This window comes from Microplitis mediator, chromosome 5, assembly GCF_029852145.1.
Source record: "Microplitis mediator isolate UGA2020A chromosome 5, iyMicMedi2.1, whole genome shotgun sequence".
In the NCBI taxonomy this organism is placed as follows: domain Eukaryota; kingdom Metazoa; phylum Arthropoda; class Insecta; order Hymenoptera; family Braconidae; genus Microplitis; species Microplitis mediator.
In genome coordinates this window covers 25,959,215-25,983,553 of record NC_079973.1, presented here as the reverse complement: position 1 = coordinate 25,983,553, position 24,339 = coordinate 25,959,215, and the positions used below count along the sequence as shown (strand labels likewise).

Sequence of the window (24,339 nt, the reverse complement as noted above, 5' to 3'; positions counted from 1 at the left end):
TGAATTTGATGTTTCGTTTTATTATTAGATAATTAAAATTTTTTTCAATATTGAGTATAAATTCCGGATATAAAAGCTTTCTATTAATTAATTAATTAATTGCATAAATCTAATTTTCTGTTTAAAATCTCAAGTTTTTAATTTCGATTAAAAGTTGTTAATTTAAATTACAAAAGTTTGATTTGAATTTTTTTGGATGAATTGCTTATTAAATCGCAGAATTTATTTTTAAAATATCGTCCAATTATTATAATCATCATAATAATTATTTTATCAAAGTACGAAAGTTCTAAATGATGCCGTTAGAGCGCATGCGCGAGTTTCAAAAACCAAAATGGCCGCGAGCGGGAACTAGTTTGCAAATCCACCGTGGCGCTGCAGTTTCACTCGAATCCGTAACGGTTAGCAGTCAGGCAATGGATCAGCTACAGACGATGTTCGAACATTTATTATTCGATAATTATTTAAGTGTCGTTTGTAATTATTATCGTGATTCATGATCGATCTATTGTTTAATTTCTATCAGTGATTAAATTGTGTGCAGTTTAGTGTCCAATGTGTGAATAGTGATGATACTGAAATTAGCCGGCGTTTAAAAATTTTTTTAAAAACGATAAATTAAACAAAAAAAATATTTCAAAGAATTGCATCTATAGTTTTTTAAATTTTCTACATAAGCATTTTTTTTTTTTTTTTTTTTAAATTAAATCGTTGAAAAAAAAATTCGAAAATTTTTAATTGCCTGCTAACTTCAGGATCATGAATAGTGAGTAGTGAAAAATAATTAAGTGGTGAGTGATAAAGTGAAGTGATTGTGATTTTGTGGGAGCTGATGTTGAATCGCAGATTTTTTCTGTCCCTGGTAATAATTTATTTGTTGTTTTTTAATTCTAAATCAAGAAGTCAAAAAAAACTTCACTTCTTATTGATTTTTTTGACTTCTGCCAAAAAATATATAAAATAATTTATTTCTTGTAACAAATGATTTTTTGTTTTTTCCAGAATATTTAGAAAATGATCGAACTCGGAAGATTTTCTTAACTGGTGAGTCAGTCAATGCATTTATTATTTTCATTTAATTTTAATTTTTTTATCAACTGATTTCCGTACTTCTGATAAATAATTTTTACTATTCCTGTCTAATTAATTTTTACGTATATTTTTTATTCATTATTATTATCTTGTCAACGCACAATAATTTTATTGCAGCCATTATCGGATAGGTTTTGAAAAATGCGGGAAATTTGAAATACAATTTTCAAAGGCAGTTTTATTACCGACCGTAAGTTCGTGATCTCTCGAGTTAGCGTCTCTCCTTTGTCTACTAGATCTCGTTTCGATAATTTCACCATCGTTTCAAAAAGGCTAAAATATTTTTTCATTTTTTAATTCAACAAAATCATCAACGAGAAATTTTCTCGTTCGGCGCAGCGTTGAAACAATTTTCGTTAAAGTCAACCGCAGGATTATTAATTTCTAATTACTATAGATTTTAATTCCGCTCTGACAAAAATTATTTTTTTTTTATTTAAAAAATTACCAGGCCTTTAATTACTTTCCTCACTACCGCGTAATTTAAAATCATACGTAAATGGGTGTTATTTATATTTTTCATCTCAGTATTCCTTCATAAATACTGAAATTTTAGTAAAATTTAATAAATATAGATATAGAAATATATGAGTGGTCGGGTACTGGGTCTCTGACCTTATGCACTTTTCTGTCTATTGATTTCCACGATTGCAAAGTAATTTTTTAATTAAAAACAAACCAGTAGAAAAAATTTAAAAAGCTGTTAACCCTGTGGGCCAACCCCAAAATTCCGCTGTTTTTGAGCCCAGAGCTCGAATACTTTTTTTCCTCCAGTGTTTTGCATTGAAAGACCCTCAGTAATGATCTCGGATCGTCAGGAAAAAATTCTGATGGACATAGAGCTGGAGCAGATGCCCAGACACCTGGGTCTTGGATTGTTCTAGGGCTCAAAAATTTTTTTTCCACTATTTTCTATCCCTTCAATCAAATTTTTTCCCATAATTTCCCTTCTTTCAGCCTGGAAAGGCCTAAAAAATATCTTCGGATATATATTGCAGCTGCAATGACAAAACTTTGAGAATCCCAACCGTAGAGTTGGTGATAAATTCGCACAAAAGATTTAAAAAAGAGAGCCAACTCACATGTCCGCAAGACAGCTCCCTCGATCTCGTTTGATCTTGAACATAACCTACGAAATACTCAGTGCGTTGATCATAACATTCATAACCAAAACAATAACACAAAGAGATAGTCAAAGTTATTCGATACCAGCAACAAGTTGAAAGTGTAAGTCCGTAATTAGACTAGATCACCAGCAGTATTTAAAAATAATTGAATAATGTCAGTGAAGAATGAGTCGGGAGACGAAGTGACTATTCTATCCCAGCAGCTCGAATCATTCACAACAGATTCAAACCAAAGTTATCAAGAAAGTAATCGTCCGAAGAGTAACTTGTCAATGTCCAGTGCCATGAGTCCAGTTGACCACCAGCATCACCTTGACGATAAATTGAAAATGCCTAAATCATATCACGAAAAAAGTTATCTCATTGATGGTAAAAATCCGGTAATCAACGTACCGGAGAAAATTCTCTTTATAATTGATACCGCCAAGGAAGCCACGATAACTCCTTACGAATTTGAGTCAGGAAAGAAAATTCAACCTCTGCTATTGATAAAACGGGCTGTAGAAATGTTTATTCACGCGAAGTCGACGATAAGCCGCAGCCACGAGTTCGCGATAATGACACTGAGCGCAGAGTCACCATCATGGCTCTGCGACTTCACCAACAACATCAAGCAAGTGATCAGTGTCCTGGGTAACATCACGGACAACCCTCTCGGCGATGAAAACCAACATATGTGTGACTTGACCCAGTGCTTCAGAATGGCCTTGGACAAAGTGGATCTCCAGCAGCACCCGAGCATTCCCACTTACGTGACACGTGTGGTTTTCATCTACGGAAGATCTCAGATAATCACCAGCATATCGGATCCCGAGTGCTTTGACCTGCTGGTAAAACATCCTCACTTTTTTCTCGACGCTCTCTTCGTCCATGAGCCACCGAGTGACGGCGACGAGTGTGAAAAAATTTACGGTGAACTGCAAAGATTTGACACTAAAGAAAATTCATTTATTCTGGAAGTTGGACGTGTCTCCGCGGCATTGTTCAGTTCGATGGCCAGATTAGTCGCGCATCCGCTCCAGAGACCTAGACAAAATGAAACTGATTACAATATTTCTTTACCAAACAATTCTACTGATGTTTAATATCTAATTATTATTATTAATATTATTATTATTATTATTATAAGTATTGTTGAGTCATTAAACATTTAATTGAGATGGAGTAAAATTAATTGCATTTCTGATAAATAAATAAATAAATCAACAGCCAACTGAATAATTAAAAGTTATCTTTATTTAACTAAAAATAAATTAATGTCTTCTATGTGATTTTTTTTCATCGTATTTGTATTTTTTCGAAGGAGTCGAATCCCCACGTGATCTGTCCCGATCTCGAGAGCTGTGCAGTTTCTCATGACTGTGCTTCGAATATTTATCATGACTTCTGTGATTTGGTTCATCTGGATGTTGATGATGATGCCGGCGATGTCTGTCCTGATCTCTCGGGTAGTGGTGATGCTTGGAATGTTTAAAGTCTTCGTAATCTCTGCTGCGTCTTTCACTTCTTCCATCATAGTCTGACTCACGTCTCGAATGTTTGTGTGAATATTTGTACCGGTCATCGTCATCCCGGTTCCTAGAAGTTTCTCTGCCGTTGGAGTGGTCAGAATGCGGCCTAGGTTTCTCCGAGTCTCTCCGTTCTTTGTGATAATTTTTAGCTTTCAGTTCATTGGTATCTTCTGGTTCTTTTTTCACAGCCTCAGTTCCAACAGCTCCATTGTAGTTTTTCTCGGCGATGTACTCCGTCAGCATCTCCATCTGCTGATTGATGACTTCTCGTAATATTTCTGTTTGCGATTTTTTATTTGTGTGAACTCCTCGATGCTTAGCCCGGCGTCGCTTTAAATCTCTTTCGTGCGCCAGCAGCTCCAGGTACGATGTCCTTTTTTGGTCGTTTGATTTTTTTCTGGAAAATTTATTTATTTATTTTACGGAACGCGTTTGTGGATTTTTTTATTCTTACGGTTTATTTAAGTCAGCGATGTCTTCTCCGATGTCTGGTTGGACAGTATGCGCTAAATAATATTCATAAAGTGCTTTCCTTTCATCAGCAGTAAAATCAGCCGTCAGTCGGTCCGAAGTCCGGGGTATTAATCTATCGCTGTCGCCTGTTATAATTGTTAAGAAATAATAATTATGCTATTAAATAATTTTCTTACATTCTAACAAATATAAATATTAATTACGGGCATTTTCAAACAGTGCCCCCCCCCCCCCCTCCATTTTTTAAAAATATTCAATGACTTTCAACTTTCATGGCCGTAGTGAAATTTTATATAAGTGTGAATGTAGCAGACGAGAGAATTTACGAATTTCAAATAAATAAATAAAGAAATTTAAAAAAATGCGTGTACAGATTTTGCATTTATCTAAATATGCATTTTTTAATTTTTACTCTACTTACATTTTATTGATTTATTGTAAAATTTTAAGAATTGACAATCGTCTTTTAGGTTCACATTCATAATTTTATTAATTAATTATAAAAAAAAAAGTTAGAGCATCAATGGAAAAATCGACAATGTCACCGGGATGTAGATTTCGAAAAAAATTTCCTCGTCTTTATCAATTAGAAGTCAAACGGAATTTGTTAAATAAAATTTCGCCTAAAAAATTGACATGAAGATTTTACTGAAATTTATTTAACAAATTTCGTTTAACTTCTAACTGACACCAACTGTCAGTAATTTTTTTTGTACTCTACATCTCGGCGACAATTGTAAGTACGTTGTCCTGATTTTAATTGACGCTTTAACTTTTCTTTAATTAATTTAATTAATAAAATTTTAATACGGCTATGGCATGAATGAGATTCAAATAGAGAAAAATAATTAAAGCAGAAGTACAAAATAGTAATTTTAAAAGGATATGAAAAAGGATATTGATAGTCCAGTTCAAGATAAATAATATATATAAAATTCTGAAAATAATTTACGAGTGTAATTTAACTATGAGTTTAAAATTACTCTGATCGAGATTAAAAATACTTTTTAGCTGCTGACCTATTGCTAGAGATGAGTTCCCCAGTTTCGCTGACTTCAAAATCTCGTCCTGCAGGCTCTCGGCTAAAAAAAAATCAAACAACGTCACCATTTACTTGTCAGTAGATTGTATGAGTTAAAAACTTACTCATCTGTATGCAAAAAGGAGAATCTGCTGGTAGAGTTGGTAAAGACAAGGGGACATCCGAATCTCCATAACCTTCTGCTCTCCATAGACATTTTTCTAAATGTTCATCCAACCTCTTGTCTGACAAACAATGTGCTTTGTCAAATGGACAAATTATTGGCGGGATGTACTATTAGGAAAATAATTTTATTATTTATTTAAATAGATAAATAATTATTTTATTTTATACTCACGTTTTTTATACTGTCGGTGCTCCATCCTAGAGCGGAAGTTATCTCGTTTAATTTCTTATCTATATTTTCTGCGAAGGATTTTAGTTCTTGAAGTTGCTGGTCCACGTCTACTTGACCATGGTCCATTTTTCATCTTAGATCTTTATTTTATTTGTTTATTATTTTATTCAGGGTGATCTGACTCGGGCCATTTGATACCTCACGTTTATTTGTTTTTTTCTGGATATTAAACTCGACCTGCTGAAGATAAAAAAAAATTTCGTCAGTGGCAAGTGTGCGACTGTCGGTAACTTCAAAGAGTTATTGAAAGTATTCAAAGATGGAAACAGGCCGAACATTGGTCGTTTTCATTTCTAATCATTCATTTTTACTATCAATTATGACTTTTTGAGTTGATAAAAAAATTGTACTGATAATTGGAGTATTTGGAAATTTTTTTTTATTTTCTGAAGACCATTGGAATTAAAGTTCATTAATTTTACGTGAATTTCTACTTTTTACATGATTGGGAAAATTCAAGGATAATTTTTAGTAAAAAAATATTGTGACTAAAAAAAGTAAATATTTTGTGCAAATAATCAAAATGTTGAGTCGCATTTAAATTTAAAAAATTTTTAACTTCCCGTTGATGGACGTCCGGTCGTCGGCTATGAAATTCTATAGAAAATCTAGACTCAGGGCTCGGGGATGAGAAAAAATTTTTTCTTTCACTTTGTCGCCTTAATTTTTATCAGGATCGTCGTCTAAGAATTTCAATCAAAATTCTGAGTTCAAAAACAGCAGGAAGTTTTGGGGTTTTCTCGCAGGGTCAACCGTTTTTTAGATTTATTTTTTTGTTATTAAAGTTGAGATTAAAGTTTTCGTATTTAAAAAATAACGACAATTACAAATTATAGATTTTCAAATACATCTCCTGTAAAAGTATATTTTCAAAAATTCATTGACTTACGGGCAATTAAAAAAAATAATTTGCTGTTAATAAATTAGTCTCGTGACAATAAAATTACGTGAAAAATAATTAGACGGCATTGAGTAATAATTTGTGATAATTAAAGTTTAAAGTAAAGACGAATATATGCAAGTTTTGATGTTATGAGAAGCTAATATCGGTAGAAAGTACTTGTCGTTAAATAACACGATCATGGGAAATGCCAGTACGTTTGGACCAATGTGCTTGCCGTTTATAGCTTCAAATGGCCTGACTTTTGGTACGATTTACTGGTTTTCTTCCGTTTACCGTGAGGATTTCAGTCCGTTCTCAATGCTCAAAAACTATTTATAAATATATACATCTATATATTGTAGTGGCAGGCAGGAACATAACATTCTACGATTATGCTATAGCGTGGACGTGAATTTACTGGCATTGTAGTGCTTTTAGATTTTAAATTCGATCTCACGAAATACTATAAACAGCCCTTATAGGTTGACGTAAACATAATTCAAGATAAATATAATAACGTCACACATAAAAAAGACATACGGACTGCAGAATTTTTTAAAATATACCTCAGAATCTACTCAGATTTTCCTCAAATTTTTTGTGTGTGACGTAGAAAAAAAAATTTCGAAACAGTAATTACGCTTACAACAACAATAACTGTAATAGGTAGTAGGTAATTGTACCCAGGTAGTCCATATGGAGTAAATTTAGAGCGGTTTTGAGAAGAGAAACGGAAAATGGCTCTCGGCAGCCAAACAAAGACACCCCATCACAAACAGGCATGATGGACGCTTCCACGAACGACCCTACAGAGTCTCGTACATCACTTTTATTACAACCATCCTCATTTTCATATTTCATATTTACATTTCTAGACCGTCGTAAATCAGACAATTTATGGGTAATTAGGCCTTTGTGCGAATCCACCGGGGAAAGGGTACCCGGCTTATCGAACGTTAGAGCTTTTGCTCTTCAAAAGGGGTCTTCTGTACTCTTATACACTTTACTCAACACCACACACCCCAAACCCCACAAATTACATACTCCACCACTCACTTTACCCTTTTGATTTGCTGCCTGATGAGGGAAAGCGCCGTTTTGACTTTTTGAATCTCTCGCGCTCGTAATTTATTAAAAAAACAAAACCTAAAGATCTTGACTTAATTTCTTTGAATACAAAATCAATCCAATTTCTTATATTTATTTTTGTAGTAAGCTTAAAAAAAGCCGGTTAAATAGAGCCAGAAATTGATTAAATCTATAAATAAATCGCTTATTAAATTTTTACAATTCAGGAGTAATCCGAGAGCTGCTGGAATATACACGATTTCGAGACCAGTAATTACTCAATTTAAAAATAATCCGAGTATTTCTTATCAAGTAATAAAATATTAAATTTGTCATATAAATATACAGAAAAAAAAAAAAATGAGTAAAGTGACGATAAAAATTATTTTTGAGAGGTAATAAAAATTTATTATGAGGACTCTATAGAGGCGTTGCCGTAACTCTTTTCAACAAGTCGTAACAAAGTGAGTTTACAAGTTGCTCAGGGTGTTACTGTCTCTCGTTAAAGACACAGCGTTATAATATTCAACGATGCGTTTTAATGATGTACACAGGTGCGGATGTTTCGTCGCTTACTACACTCTTATTCGCTTATACGACTTCCAAGTATCCGTTAATGACAGTTTATAATAAAATTTAAACCACTTCCTTTTAGTATGTCATCCAATAAAATATTAACGCGCTGCGGTCAAAATTTAACGGGTGTATTCGGACTTCTAGGACTTTTATTCGCCGTCAGTGCGATGTTGACGAATCGATGGAATTACTGATTGCTGATTACCGATTCGTCGGCCGATCACCGCGAGTATGCATCCACGTGTCAAGATGTTGTTGCAAGTACAATGAATGACCGCGTAATGTGCGTATATTTACTTTAGTGCCCACCTGTTGCAGTAACCTAGTTTCTTACGTTCACCTACCGTAAACTCTTAAACTTTTTCGAGGATTCCCCGCCGCTACTATTCTGCGATTCTTGTGATATCTTCAAGTCCATGCGGTAAATTCTTTGTCAACTACTCATTTCGACCCACTGCATTTCAAAATTAGTAACTTACCTCGACATTATTATTATTGTTTGACTTAATAAGTTATATTTTATTAGGGTGGGTCAAAAAAAACTTTATATTTTTTTTTGCTCTTACCATTTAAGATTTTGTGTGATGAAAAAAAATTTTCACTGATTCAGCTAAAAATTTTTAAGAAGTCGCTTAATAATTTTGAAAGCCTTAAAAATATTTAAAAATCAATTTTTTTTGGAACTTGTAACGTAAAATAAATAATCACCTGAAAATTTTATCTTGACTGAATTTTATGAGGTCGCGGAGAAATTTCAAAATTTTTCGAGTATTCGATATTTTTGAGCGACCTCCAAAAATTCATATTCTCGGATGAACTTTTCAGGCTATTTCTTAAAAAGAAAAAAAGGGAAGCTCAATTTTTTAATATTTTCAAGATTTCAAAAATTCTTGACCAATCTCTGAAATTTTAATTTTTGAGCTCGAACTTGATGGATTTTTTTTACCGCATATTAATTTTCGGAAGAGCGATCACAGAAAAAAATCTAATATATTTATAAATATTTTATGGCAACAGCACGATATAATTAATGACAATCTCGTGATCTTATTCAATAATATCTTGATGAAAAAAAAAATGTTTATGAATAGACTTGACTACCTGGTGGTAAGAGAATGGAGAAGTGCACGAAAAATTAGCATACAATCGACGGGGATGACGTGGTCATTTTATACGACCACAATGGATATCCCTATATTTAAATGTTACGCCTGTCTAATTCATCACATGTGTAAAATCGTGATATCTTAAATGAAAAAAATGATAAAAAATGGTTCGAAAATAAAAATCAAAGTGCATCTGTTAAAATATGAGGGAAGACACAGTTTAATGTATAACCGATGGTCAATGGCGGATGCTATTCGTTAGATCACATGCTCGCGAGCTTTTATCCAGCGCTGGGACAGAGCATGCTGTGAAAAAGAGGAAGAGGAAGACCGGGAGGAAAAGGGATGGAAAAAAAAGTGGCAGACGAGTTGCAGGGCACGACGCGTCATTGCGTGCGCACGTGCATTGATACCGATATTTATGCTTGCCAGTTAATCATGTCAAAGTAGTTTGATTTGTCGTTGGCTTTTATGGAGGGGAATTAAAACGTTCATTTCGCCACAGACACTCGCGAACAGTCACCGTGTCCTACATATGAGTTATTTTCCCGTGGGCAGGATGCCGAGCTTTTTGCAAAATTACCGGATGTGTCCTGTAGGTGTGTCTGCGTGTGTGCTCGTGTGCATCTATATATTCGACAGAGTTTTAAAATAATAATAACTGACAAATGGAAAATATTTGTTTATTGGTTTTGTACGCGCTAATTAATACTCGTATTGAAATGTTTTTTTTTTTTCTCTTTTTTTTTTTTTTTGTAACAAAATTATTAAAACAAACTTTCTTGCGTAAGTGGTATTAATTTTCTTTAATTTAATTTTTTTCTGTTTTTGTTTCAACGGAGAGATTAGGGATGAAAGTTTGTAAACTTAACTCGATTTTCTCCACTAAAGGTAGTGAAAGTACACGCTAATTAATTGACGTCTCAAACCTTTGTCGACGTGACGTCAGCAACTCCTGAGAGCTCTGGATGCCTTGGGGGCTTGCGTTTGCGGTCGGTTCTTAGCAAAAGGCTCTTTGTCGTTGTCGAGATTGGGTTGACTCTCCTCTCCCCTCTCTCTGATCTTCGAGGTCGTTAACAAGGCAAATCATCCGCGGGCAAGTAATGTCGGTTTTCTCTTTACGATACTACTACGATAAGATCCCTTTGCCACGACTGGATCCTCCTCCTTCTATGTATACTTCTACTCGTGTATAGTGTCTTGTAAACCAGCCAGTTTCAGTCCAATCAACATGCCAAACAACTTTAATCCAATTCAAATCTATTTGTTTGCCTCTGAATTTTTAAAAATGATATTATACTTTCTGTTTGTTATCTTTATTACGCGGCCGGATTATTTTTTTGACATCTCTATACGTGTTTTACATTTATCCAACAGACAGCCACTTTGTTTCCAACGCATGTACCCGCGTATTTTTTTTTTTTTATAATTAACAATAAATTAATTTCCTGAATAAATCTTCTAAGAGACGTCAATCAAAGTAGCCAGCAAAGCAAGACGGCTGAGGATAAAAAAATAAGTAAAATGTCCGGAGAATAAGAGTAGGAAGTAAGAGATGAAAACGATGGAGAAAGCTGATGAGCTTTCGGTCTCCTTTCTCTCCCATGGGACCAAACGCTTGCCAGTGGAGAAGCAGAAGGAGCAGCAGCATCACCACCACCAGCTTCAGCTCGGTCTGCGCTTCTATCACGTCGGGGCAAACGGGCGGACAGCTCCGAGGCGATTTGTCTTTCATTTCGGGCTAATTTATAGCGCCCAGGCAACTCTAGCGCTATTCTCGACTCCGCGCCATTCAACCACGCCCCACCCAACTAATGTCCCACATAAAACTTGGTATCAGCGATCCTCAAACGGGGATTTACAATCCCTTCAAGCGCCGCTGTCACTATAAATTCGCTTGGGCGACGTCGATATATCTCAAGCGCGAATACTTCTGTCCCTAATGGATACCATACTAGTATTCTATACCACCACAAACTTATTCATCTCTCTATATCTTCCATATACGCGACCCACACCTCTCATCGCACTCCCCACAACTCATTCTCGATCAACTTTAATTTTTATTCCATCCACTGCACTCTTTCTCCGCCCCATCCTCTTGCAAATTTTCTTCTCTTCTCTTTACCTTCTCTTCTTTTATTCTATTCCGTTGTTACGTTATTATTTATTGTGTTTATTATTTATGTACACACGGCGATGTCCAAGATAATTTAACTTATTGACGTTGTCGTCGAAAACCACAACTTGTGTATTCAGAGTAGAATAGACGGAGGAAAACTCGTGGTGGAATTAGCTGAGGGGAAATGTCGGTGTGTCGGTGGTTGAGACCCCGCGCACGGCTTAAACCTTTGAATCATAACAAGGACTTATGCCAAAAGCCTCGACAAGAATCCTAGTGGCTCATTGGCTACGGACGGGTTGCAAACTCCCATTACAATATATACTATACCTATATATACACATCCACATTCACATATATACCCCGAGTTTTCCATATTCATGACGTCTTTTTGCTATAAAAATGTTTGAGACTGGTACACCAGCAGTTTACGGTCACTTTGTACTACTCAGCATCATTTATACATTTTTCGCTTCCATTCCCTTCTACGTACATTCTATATACATCTTAAAACTTTAACTCTTTATTTTTTTTTTAAATTTTTTTCTTCATTTTATAATTGAACCATTAAAACAGTACAGCAGCAATTAACAATAAATATATTTTACGTAAAATATAATAAAATAATTAAATAGTTTAATAGAGCCGCGTGTGTTTGTAGCAAAGACGTATAAAATCTCTCGATTAAATAATAATAAGTTTTGTTTTAATATGCTTAGTGTGTAGCAACGAGATAATTGTCTCAATGCTATTAGCGTCCAATTACTAGGCTTCTTATTGGCCTTAAGGCGTTATTAGTATTACACTTATAATTACACTTATGCGCTTTTACACGGTATTATTATACAAATAAGTTGTCGCCTAGCAGACAGCTTCGCTAATACCCGGAGCCATTTTCCCCCGAGCAAATATCTGCTTATTATTTTATTTCTATCCCTTATGTTTTTTTTTTACTGTTAGTATAGCCTTGAAGCTCCCTCTTATTAGATAATAGCGGTATGAATACGCGCAGATGATACCACCGGCACTGTTTCTCATCATCGACATATCAAGAAAATTTGTCGCTGGCTTAGTGGGGTTGCGGATTAAAGGTAAATACCGTATATGCCCATGGAAACATTTTCCCAGGCCATTAAAATCCATATAATTGACTGTGGCCATCCATATTCTCATATCGAACAGACTGAATATGAAATCGCCGATGCCGGTGGCGATCGCGTTGGCTGGTCTGTGGAACCACCGGTCGAGCCAATGGCTCTCGTTGTGATATCGCTTAAGAAGCTTAAGCATTTCGTGAGTCGTTTTGTATCAACGTTATCATAGCGCCCTTTACAAATAAAGCGTTTCGAACTACACCTAGATACATTCAAATATATATCTATATAGTAGTGGAAATCTAAAGCGTGCCTCGTCCCCCTATTGCAACAATTATTAACCTGCGATTGTAATTGCACCTGATCATGTACGCAGAATAACAGCACACGGTGTAGATCGCACTGAGGAGAAAGGGAGGGTGGAAAGCGAGACGGGATATAGAGAATAAGCGGTAACAAGAGGGCTGGCATTTGCGAGGTGCGTTTAATCCTACCGCGGATTTTGGGTTTCGGGATTTCGAAACAGGAGAGACGAGTGCTGCTGGGCGCTTGTGTACAACAAATCAATTCTCTCTCTCTCATCCTAGCCTGCGGATAGGGACATCGGGTTATATGGACAATACTGGTGTGTACCGAGTTACAGCGTTGCAAGAGAGAAAATTAGAGGACGAGAGAGCGGTTGATGCATATAACTGCTGGGTACGCGTGGAGTTCTCGCTGAACAACCACTGCGCTGCGCTGTTTTACCGTAAACGGTTAATTGCATTGCCAATAACAGATAATGCAACAATCAATGATTTAGGGTGGCGCGAGGGGGACCCAAAGAGAAGTACTGGGAGTAAAAGAGGTGGGTGTGTGTGAGTGTGTGTGTTCAGCAGCAGCAGCAACAGCAATGATGATGATGATGCTTGTATAGTGCGTGTTCGCACTGGGCTATCGTTTTCTCACTCTAATTTAAATGGTCCCATTGGGTTCGCGGCAGATTATTCCAACAATAATTACTGTGCCTAAACCGCGCGATAGCTCGTCCTGGTGTGATCACCCTGTATATTGAGGCACAAATATATACGGCGAGAAAAACAATAACAATAGTCTAGCACAGTATAGCTGTGACTATAACTCGAGGTACGAAAAATTTCGATAATACTTTAGCTTGTGTTTAAGTCACAGAGTGGAGGTGACATTTTTATCGGTGTGTTTTTTTGTTGAAAATATATAACGAGAGTTATGCCCGTCAGAGAATTAATATAGGCAAGATTTGTTGTTATTACACGGCGACGTCGGCAGAGGTGAAGCGACGATAAGAGGTGTGTGTATGTGTGCATGTGTGCAAGTGTGTGTGTGTTGAAATGGCCGTTGAGAAGAGGTCGCAGGGTGGTGGTGGTTCCCTCTCAAGGCTTTCTCAGGGTACAGAGTGAAGCCATTACTTACTATAACTGCCGCCCGGGTAGGACGCCAGCGTTCCTGTCAGGCATCCATCATCACAACTAATGGCTCCACTCTCCTGCCAATAACATCCGTTCGTACTCTGCAAGCATAGAAACCTTCCAAGAGTCAAGCCTCCTTTCTGTGGCTTTATACTTTGCTTCAAGACTTATGTTCACTTAACTCGGACAATTGCTGCTGCTATAGAAGCTCATACATACAGACATAAACTCTCATATTTATATGTACACATATCAATATACACTACTGCAGTCATACAACCCATAAGTACAGCTGGCTATTCATTCATTCATCCTGGATTGGAGTATACATTTTGATGTGTGTTTATGTCAGGGAGTTAGGTGATAATTGTGGGAAATATTCCGGCATTATTCTCTGCGCAGTGTGAAGGCGAGTGTGATCACACGCGATAAGTTATGAGCCATTGCCCGACTATGATGACGACGGAACCCGCAATGATGATTCCGCGAGCAAAGCCCGGGCTCGTGAGTGTATATATCTGAAATAATGTGTGGGGATGCCCACACACGGTCAGATAGTTATTGCTGAGCGATTTGATAGCTGGATAATGACGAGTAATGACACACCGCGGGAATCGAGTGAGCTTCATGCTGCTACCACTACTACTGCCGCACCATCACAATCCTCGTCCTCGTCCTCATTCTCATCATCATCATCATCATCATCATCATCATCATCGTCATCCTCGGCTTCGGGATAGTGCGGATGTGGATACGAGATTGCGTCATGCATATGCAGCTGGTGCATTTGGCATCAGGCTCGTGGCCCAATCATTACTGTGAAACTTGATTGTCGCCGATTATCATAGCTATCGGATAAAGCTAATAAAATCAGAATATTTTCATTCCCCAGCAATTACTGAGATTATCATTCATACCCATGTACTTCTTCAAAATATTATTTTACCATTTTCCCTCCAGCTTTTAAAGCTAAAATTAATATTTTTCCGCATTACCAAAATGTGTGTTGGAGTAAAAGCTAACACCGGATATTTTATTCTGTTTAAAGTACATTCAGTGTAATAAAGAGAGGTAGTTCAGAAAAATTAACCTGACAATTTGTATTTTTTTTTTTATTTTTTTTTGCCGTGTCCAAACGAGCTGGCGGGATGTAGGCTTTTAAAATTAGAAAGTCCCCTATATCCTTTGGCAGTTGATCAACGATATTATCCTCTGTTGACACAAGATTACAGGTCGTGTCTGGCTGAACTCGCAGAACCCGCGGAGCAAACTCATCCGTCCAAGGGCGTTGTCGGTCAGCCTGTTTTATATACGCTGAGTCGTCAACTCAAGCACGTACAGTACCAGCAACATTTACACGTACACTAGAGCCCTAACTACAAGTATGTGGCTCTTGCATTATAGAAAAAAAGTATTAGACAGAAGAAAAGTGCAAGTTTAATTATTTATTTAGTCACATGCACTCGCTGGAATATATTTATAGACTTATATTTTATTAATATATTCTGGTGTAGAATCTAGCCGTGCTGGGGTTTTTAACCGTCCATGTACTTAAGTTCGAGCTGTTATTTCAGAGGTGTTAGCAGAATACAGCGGTCGTAAACGAAGTCACTTATATAAATGTAACTTGATACGTCAGCAAAGAACAATCGTTATCTCGGTAGAAACAGCAGTCTAGCTGATATACCTGTTGCATATGTTAGTATGTGTGATTTCTTTTCCCGTAAAGTATGACTTGGCAGTTACGAGACGTCGTTAAGGGCTTAGACATTTTTTTAGCCTCATTTTATTTTTTAAATCCCTAGCATGATACAAGAGAGCTTCAAAAATTTAAAAACCCTCGATCCTACAACTGGTTTTGTAATATTTTGCAGTTTTCGAACCCAACATACATTGAGATTTATGTTTCTTGCCTTTCTGAGCGGTAAAACATTTGATCGATGATGTTACAATATTATTGACTTGAATGAAAATTCGCTCGACTGATTTTCAGGGAAGTCAAGTTCGAGAAAAAAAATCTGAAAAACGTTCGACTCTGCGAGAAAACCCCAAAACTTCCCGGTGTTTTCGAACTCAGGGAGCTGAGTCTAGATTTTCTATAGAATTTCTTAGACGACGACCGGACGTCCATCTAGAAATAGTCAGAATAGCTTCCTAGGGCCTCGAAACGCCGAGATCTGATGAAAACCCGAAATTTTCGAAAATCGGACCGAGAAAAAAAAATAAATTCAGTTCTGGCAGTTTTCAGTTGATCGTCTGTTTACTCCAGCATTTACTAGGTAAAAATATTAATAATTACAATAAAAGGTTGTGCCAGATTGATTTTCTGAGTTGAAATCCGAAATCATAACTTTTTTTTTCTGGAAGCTTTTAAATTTTTACGCTCGAGTTTAAAAACTTTTGCCTGGCCGAAAAATAATTTTATTAGCTACGAGATAGATTTAGATTTTGAATGTGGGAGTTATGTTAGTTTGAGGTAAGTTGATGCCATTGCCGTTCGGTAACGTTTATCTAAGCAATTAATATGATTGAGGAGACATCTCTCACGTCTCAGTAATATCTAGCAATGGCCCAAGTTCTGATTGCTTTCTCCCTCGTTCTGGCTCGCTATCTCCGCTGCCATAACCCTTGTACCCCCGCTCCCTCCAGTCTCTTGCTCATCTACTTGTACACAAAGATATATGTATATATTCATAATGTCTAAGGGAAAATTATGTCTTGCTGGAATTGTTGCCGTAAAAACAAACAATTACACTCGGTGTCATAATAAAATTTTATTTTTTACTCCCCGTTAATTACTTTTGGTTTAATAACAATAACAGTAGCGAACAAAAACGAAGAAAAAATAAAATGAAACAAACTAGTAATAATAATAATAAAGAGAATGTATTTAGCTCGTGTCGGCAATATTTGGAGCTGTATATTGCGTGTGAGAAGAGGAAAACCATCATACTCAAAAGGCTACGTGACATCGGGTAGGATGTTCTTATCTGGTGTTCCGCTTATTTCCTCCCAACCCTGTGGTCGTGCCGCGGATTTCTCTGCTGGCTTGAGAGTCGTCTGATAATCCGTGTAGTATTTCGTCCTCTAGATATAATGTTTCTGTGCAAACTCTATCTTCGACACTGCTAATTTCTTTGGCTTATAAATTATTGTTTGCACTTGCAACTGAAAATAACGCCCTACTTTTATTAACTTTTCTCGGATAATAATTATTAACGATATTTAATTATTTCATTTTTTTTAACTCTTAATGGTTATGCTAATTTTCTTGGCAATATTCTTTGCAGTATGAAGAAGCTTTTGTATCTCAACGAAGTCTTGTTCTTGTTTAATAAAACTTTTTTTTACTTATTTTTATATTTTTTTCCCTCGTAGAATTGGAAATTTAGCCGGCGGTCTCGAGCTCGCGATATCTCGAAGATGCGCGCATCTTTCTTGAGTTTCCAAAGGCGCGAAAACTTTTGTAGTTTTATCTGGAAACATAAAAAAAAATGAGCCAGTAGTTTATTTATATACAGCAAGAAAGTATATGCAACAAGAAAAAATGCCTGGGGCGAGTGATGAGAGCAGAGAAATGAAAAAGTGCCCGGTGTCGGTGGTTCGTTTATTGGAGTGAAAAAATATACGGAAAAAAAATAATAAAAAAAATGGATGAATTTAGGAAGAATGGGATAGATGATTGGATATCATGACACTTGTTCACTTGGTAACGTAAACCGATGTACAACAACGATGAGAGCGAGAATGATGGACAGAGTCGTTGTTTTGTGAGTTGCGACCGGTGGCTCGGGGGGTGGCGTGTATGAATAAATGCCATTTTAGTTTATATGAATGTGTGCGAGAAAGAGATGTTATAATAATAGGTATCACACACGAGAGAAACCCGAGAGAAACACATGTCCACGTCACCGACGTTTCTCCTGTCTGGATACCAAAATTTATATCAGCCAATGAATCACGTCGAAATTTGATTTGTCGATGGCTTTTATAGCGGCAAGTTATTGCGGATGTTATGTTCAAAATTCAAACATTTCGGTGATGGTGTACACAGAACATTAGGGTGTTATCGCAGTTCCTATAAGCGTATGCTCGTTTATTTTATTATATATATATATATTTTTTTTTTTATTATTTATTAACAAATTAAAAACAAACATCACAAATAACACGGAATAAAAATAAATTAAATATATTTCGAGCGTCAAAACACGATAGATATTTTTGAAAAATGACAATTTGCTGGTGGTAACGAGAGTGAGAAAGGGAAAAAAATAATCCACGTTTTTTTAGATTAAATATGTGACACTGATAACGCTGTGGATTTGTGAAAGAAAATAGTGCCAGAACGTCGGCATATTTTCAACATTTGGTATTGCAGTTGGATGCAGCGGACACACGAATATGTATTTGTACGAGAGACAGAAATATATCAAATGTGTGGAACGAATATATCATTCATAATTTGTTCGGAACAGTTGATTTGTAGCTTGGGACGTGCGGCGTCGACCCGTCTCTTCTCCCTACTCCAACTTTTTCTCCCCCTGACTCCCACATCCCGGTCTACCACCACCGGCACCAGCTCCAGCAGCAGCATCGTCATCCAAACTAAAACTCATTTTTTTGACTAACTCTCTTTCGCTTCCGGTTACCCGCGTCTATCTATCGTTTTTGTCCTCATCACTCGCCACCACTCTCCCAGCGTGTAAAACGTATATTGAAATTAATATTCGCTAATGCTTGTAAATCATCGCAGAATGGACGTACTGGGTTAAAATTGTCCGTCCATTTTGTTGTTCGTTACCGAGATGTACATCATATCCTGCTAGAATAAAACAGCTAACGAATGCATTTATATAAATCCATTTAATTCATCGTCATTCAATGACGTTTATATATTTATTTTTAACGTCACCTCGCGCTCTTTATCTATCGCGACTCTCTGCTTCCATTGTATATATTATTGTTTTGTCTGTAGAGTTTAATAATAACAAATATATTTATGGACGCGATAGTGTGATCTCGGTTATTTCATTGGAGGAAAAGGCACGGAGCTAATCTAGAGCTTCCTAATGGTAAAACGGATATGGCTAGTTGCTTAGAAGTAGCATCAGTGCCCGTACCACCACCACCAGCCAGAACCACCGAACTCTAAATAAAGGCACCGACTCGACTCTACGTGTACATCTCTAGACTTCTCCAACTCTGCGGTGGGTATATTACACTTTATACTATTATATTGTACAAGTGATACTGAACCAATGGGCAAACACGAGTAAATCAAGATTGCCGGTGATTTGTGGGAACCGAGTACTCCCGTTTTCCACGGGTTATTCCATCCTACTCGAGAGAGTTTCGTCCACCAGATAGAGGATACTTGCAGTACTGCGGATATACTACTACTCGGGCCTCTGTTGTTCGTTAAGTGCGATAAAGGTGTTTCCACGACGATGTGCCGCAACAATTTATATACGGATGAGTTTAATGCTGTGGCTCAATTTTACACGACTACGTGCTCTTGTTGGCACTCATACTACTCCCATTACAAGTACTACTACTGCTGCTACTATTACTGTTACACTTGTAGATGCTGAAGAAAAAATGAAAAAAATTAAATGTCATCCTGTCGAGAAAATGAGTTAATAGTAGTTTCGAGTTGATAAAAAAAGTTGAATTGAAAAATAAAGAAAAAAAAATAATCTGGAAAAATGTGGAAAAGAACATGACGAAAAGTTGGAGTGAGATTCACGCAAAATCTATTTACCGTTTTCATGCTCCTGGAAACGAGTATGAAAGTTGGACGAACGAGACGCGCGTACACGTGCAACAGGTGGCCCATAAAGCTTGCACATCCGTTTATCAAGAACGAAAGAGTGCATTGAAATTGACTGATGGCTGGTGGTGGTGGTGGTGGTTGAGATCGTATGTTCAGTCGATCGCCGTCGACGCTACAATTTCGTTACACAAATTTATCCACTCTTACAAATTATTTACAGATTTTTCCGGGCTGTTTAAAAAAACCTATTGCGATATATTGTCGAAGAAAAAAAAAGAAAGAGGAAATTTAATGGAGGTAATAAATTGGCGTGGAGTAAAAAAAAAATTTTCCCAGTGAATGTAATTCAAATTACTGGAGGTAATGCAGTCTTATAAGCAGTACCAGCGAGTAGTAAGTCCGGCTCTCTGTCAGACAGTAGACTACTGAACGAGACCGTAAGGGATTTCGGAGCAGAGAATATTTTCTTATCGCACTTGTCCTACTTCCGAGAGAGACATTTTGGACTCGGTTATGAGTGTAGCGAGGGGGCTCTAATCGCGCACCAACACCCAGGACTCGCAGGACTACCAGGACTAGGTTGTGGTGACGGTGGTGGCGTAGTGAAGCGGGTTAACTTTTATTAGAAAAGTGTCTCGTTAGGTGAGGTTTCATAGTAGAATAGAGGGTCGGGGGTCACACCTCGGTGAATTCGCAGAGACAAGGTGGGCCCAGTGTGGCTCTGCATCACGGTCCCCTCGCGGCTTGCCCCACGACGATAGTAAAAACTTTTACAGTCCTTATAATTATGGGTAATTTACGGTAATTAACGAGGCTGGACGGAGTCACGCCGGCAATTTTCTGAGTAATATTTTTGCTGCGATAATATCACACTTTCCGAGACTGCTCTCTTTTCCTTCACTATACACTCTTTCTTACTCTCGGGCTCTCTCTCACTCTTATCCTCACTCCCTCTTATATTCAACGGCTCGGTTGGCTCCCACCCCCGTCGTGCTGGCGTCCCCTTGAGTATCAGGATTAATCCTTAAGAGCCATACTTTAGACCTTTGGGTCTTTTGACGATCGAGCGCCGTTGCTCTTGCGACATGACTTTATCGTTGCTCAATTTACTAAATCTACCATATAATAATAATAATAATAATAATAATAATAATAATAATAATAATAATAGTCATAACAATAATGATGTAAGAGAATAAGCTGAGAATGGCGAAAAATAAAACTATGATAAAATTCAAAGTTTTTGTCCTTTATACAGTGTCGATAATACGGGTGTTTGTAGTACTGTACAGTGACGATAAAAAGAAGGAAAATAAAATAAAATATAAGAAAACAAGAAAAGTAGCGGCAGCAGCAGCCAGGCACTCTGGGATAAGTCAAGGAGAGGGCAAGATAAATCCAGTAATTCGATCGTTCGTATTCGCCTCTGCCGGGCTGGCTATGCCACCAAAGCAGAGAACCTGTGCGGCGGCATCCTATTCTATCCAGGACGACAGCGCTTTCGCAACAATTTCAACAGCAATTCACGATGTGTCGCGGCGGTCGGTCGGTCACCCCCATACAGTGTAGATCTACACGGACACTCGCTTGCTCTCACGCTGAGCTCAACTGAGCCCCCGAGGGGTCGCTTGGTGTGTCACGGGCTCTCTGCAAGCTCTATATAGACGTAGGTATAATATGTAGGTGGTAATAGTGTTGGTGTTGGTGTTGGTAGCCGAGGGTGTGTTGGTATCAGCAGGATGATGGTAGTGGGCTCGAATAAGCGGATGATAGAGAAGAGGGGTTAACGGTGGCAGTGGCAGAGGGGAGGGCAGTTGCTGCTGCTGGTAGTACTGCTGCTCGGTATAAGCCAGAGCGCGTCAATAACCGTCCATCAGATGTAATAGCTCCCCGAGACACATCGGTTGCATTTAAATGGCTGCTTAGCCGACTCTGTCTCGACGCCGACGTGGATCTATGGAATTCCATCAAGTTCCACGGTCTCCCTTATCGTTCTAGTCGCTTGGCTGTGTTCGCTTTTTACCCCTCGCCTCTCGTCCCTCGTCCTGACTGCCTGACTACTGCCACCCTCTCATATATACCCACTCTCCCGGCCCTGCCATTTTACTCTAACCTATTGCCATTATTATTTCACCGATTCCTCTGCAGTAGTACCAGTACCACCAGCAGTAGCAGCAGCAGCAGCTACCCTGTGTTTTACTTCTCTCGGTATCCGATCAATGACGACGACGACAGCGATGATGTCGAGGAAAAAATAAGATATAAAATAGAATTTTAAAAAAAGTTTAAAGTTGGAAACGAAATTCCCACCGTCGTTTTGCTTCTGCTGCTGCTACTGCTGGCTTACGTCCGAAGTCACGAAGCCACCGAGTCAGGATAACAACCGTCGACGACGCTCTTCTGGTAAACTCGCTGACGTTTGAGATTTCTTGATTGGCTCCATCCGCAGACCTATACGTGCTCGTCACAACATTTCGCGCAGAGATCCATTTTCGCTGTAAACTCTATATACTTCTACACTATTTCTGTCCTATACATACACACATATATATATATATATAATATATGTTTTTCGTTTGTTATATATCTGTACTGTACAGATACGCAGGGATGTAACATTTGCCGATTCAACTGGTCGTTTTATCCACGCATATATATTTTCATATGTATATATATAGCTATTACTATAACTATAAATGTGTAGGGATATGTCTAGGTATCCCCAGAGCCAATAGCTGAATAAATCCCCTTGAAAGAAGTACGAGCTAGAGAGCAGAGTAGAGTAGAGTAGAGAGTAGTAGCTACAGAGAAGTTTCTCGTTCTCTCTTTCCCTCTCTGACTGCCGGGTCACGAGTACTTTTCCGTTATTGCGCAATGCATAATAATTTGGGACCGGTAGCTGGTAGATGGCCGTACTCTGGTGGTATGTTGCGAGCGCCCTTGGTTAATCCCTCACGAGCATCGAGTCTGCGGGTTAGGCGTGCCCGCTCGCTACCGGCACCGAGCATACGTGGGGGTGTGGGAGCTTGTGAAGGCCGATGGAGAAGCGAGACAGAGCTGAAGAGGGTGCAGAAGAGAGCAGAGGAGGTGCTGGAGGTAGAGGAGAAGTAGTGAGGGCTTGCTACAGGCAAAAGGATCTGCATGGCGGCTCCACCGCGTCGCAAATCACTTAAACTGCGGGCTCGAGCTACGCGAGGGCGAGACCAACCCCGTTAGCCAGCGCTAGGCTATGCGAGTTTAGAGGAAGAGCGAGAGAGAGAGCAAGAGCCAGAGGTGGACGCTCGAGGGTGGTGAGGGTGATTATAAGACCGCTCGGGGTCGCTGGCTACCGAGCTATAGTACCATCCGTTATGACTATAAATCTAAGATAACAATAACGCCCCTCTCGGCCCCCACCTCTCGTTTGTCCAGCAGGCATTAATGCTGCCTGTGCCCGCGATCCGCTCCGACCATTCCACGCACGTGGTCAACCCCCTCAACATGTCAATGTATCGATAGAGTACAAGGTTCATGTGCAAAAATAAAAAATAAATTAAAAAAAAAAACTGCATAAAAAACTGTCACGAGAGTTTTCCCATCTTCATTTAGACCAAAAGAATTTAGTGTTTTTAAAAAATATTTTCTCATACTCATCAATTATGAAAAAATTTTAATTAAAAAAAAGGTTAATTACCGGCAACAATTAATTTAAAATATTTACATTAGACGAGAGCAGAGAATCGGATAATTCCAGTTATTTGAAATATAACTTTTTTTTTTTCTGTCGAATGGACGTTATTAATTTCGATAATATCAGTTGCATTAAAAATGAATAATTCGCGTATTTATTATAATTAATCGTAATCGTATAAATACATATATATGGAGGAGGACGTTAATGAAAAGTGTTGCAACACGATGTATATTATTATTCGGTACATTAAGTTGCTAAATGGAAATCGAAATCAATGATTTTGCATTGGCTTAACATTTATAATACTAAACTACAACTCATACCTACAACCTACATGTTCACAAATATATAAATATATACATCTATTATATAACTCGTGTGATAAACGGTCTAGTGATATAGTTAATTTAATAACAAACTTCAAAGGATATTTAAAATGTATAAATTTGTTCAAAGTCATTTGGGCAGGGGGTGGAATAATAACAATTTTAGTTATCATTATTATTATTATTTGCAATAGTATCAGTTTAAATGGATTTGTCGTGTATATCCGTACAAGTAGACAGGGAGCAAGTGGATGCAGCCTCAACCAGTCAGCCGTCGTCGGGAGATGCAGGTCGTGAGGCTGCGGAGTCAGAGGCAGAGAGGCGGGGGAGGGATAAATGCAGAGACGAGTAGACTAGAGCAATGGCGGCAACGTGTCCGTCCGTGGTAATAAGGGAAATGTAATAATGAAGAGGCGTTTGGGTACATCTGCCGCTGCATCGTCCATCACGTGGTGCTGCTGGGCGAGCCAAGCTAATACACGTATAATTACTCCTTTCTAAGATTTATTTTAATTAGCCTCTACATCTTCTCCCCTAACGAGCACGCTCTGATTTAACACAAACTGTTTCACCCGTGTGCTCACAGCCCTTTTACACCAGTTGAAATTCAACTCGAACAAACATCTTGTTCGGTTATATATTCTT

General features: G+C 37.9%; 2 protein-coding genes and 1 long non-coding RNA gene across 4 annotated transcripts in view; 2 read left to right on the top strand and 1 right to left on the bottom strand.

The window, feature by feature from the left end:
• The first annotated feature begins 387 nt into the window (after window positions 1–387).
• Window positions 388–24,339, top strand: part of LOC130668219 (uncharacterized) — a 92,234-nt gene continuing 68,282 nt past the window's right edge. For both annotated transcript variants that reach the window (XR_008989972.1, XR_008989973.1), the window contains exons 1-2: window positions 388–862; window positions 1,003–1,044. This is a non-coding gene — a long non-coding RNA (uncharacterized LOC130668219). The remainder of the gene's footprint in view (window positions 863–1,002; window positions 1,045–24,339) is intronic.
• LOC130668218 (BRISC and BRCA1-A complex member 1-like) lies at window positions 2,184–3,439 on the top strand. Its single transcript, XM_057470386.1, has one exon. The coding sequence runs from the start codon at window positions 2,372–2,374 to the stop codon at window positions 3,302–3,304; it is 933 nt and encodes a 310-aa protein (XP_057326369.1). The 5' UTR covers window positions 2,184–2,371; the 3' UTR covers window positions 3,305–3,439.
• Window positions 3,440–5,797, bottom strand: LOC130668217 (U11/U12 small nuclear ribonucleoprotein 48 kDa protein-like). Its single transcript, XM_057470385.1, has 5 exons — window positions 5,584–5,797; window positions 5,351–5,519; window positions 5,224–5,286; window positions 4,185–4,329; window positions 3,440–4,127 (listed from the first exon to the last, which is right to left on the bottom strand). The coding sequence occupies exons 1-5, from the start codon at window positions 5,707–5,709 to the stop codon at window positions 3,473–3,475; spliced, it is 1,158 nt and encodes a 385-aa protein (XP_057326368.1). The 5' UTR covers window positions 5,710–5,797; the 3' UTR covers window positions 3,440–3,472.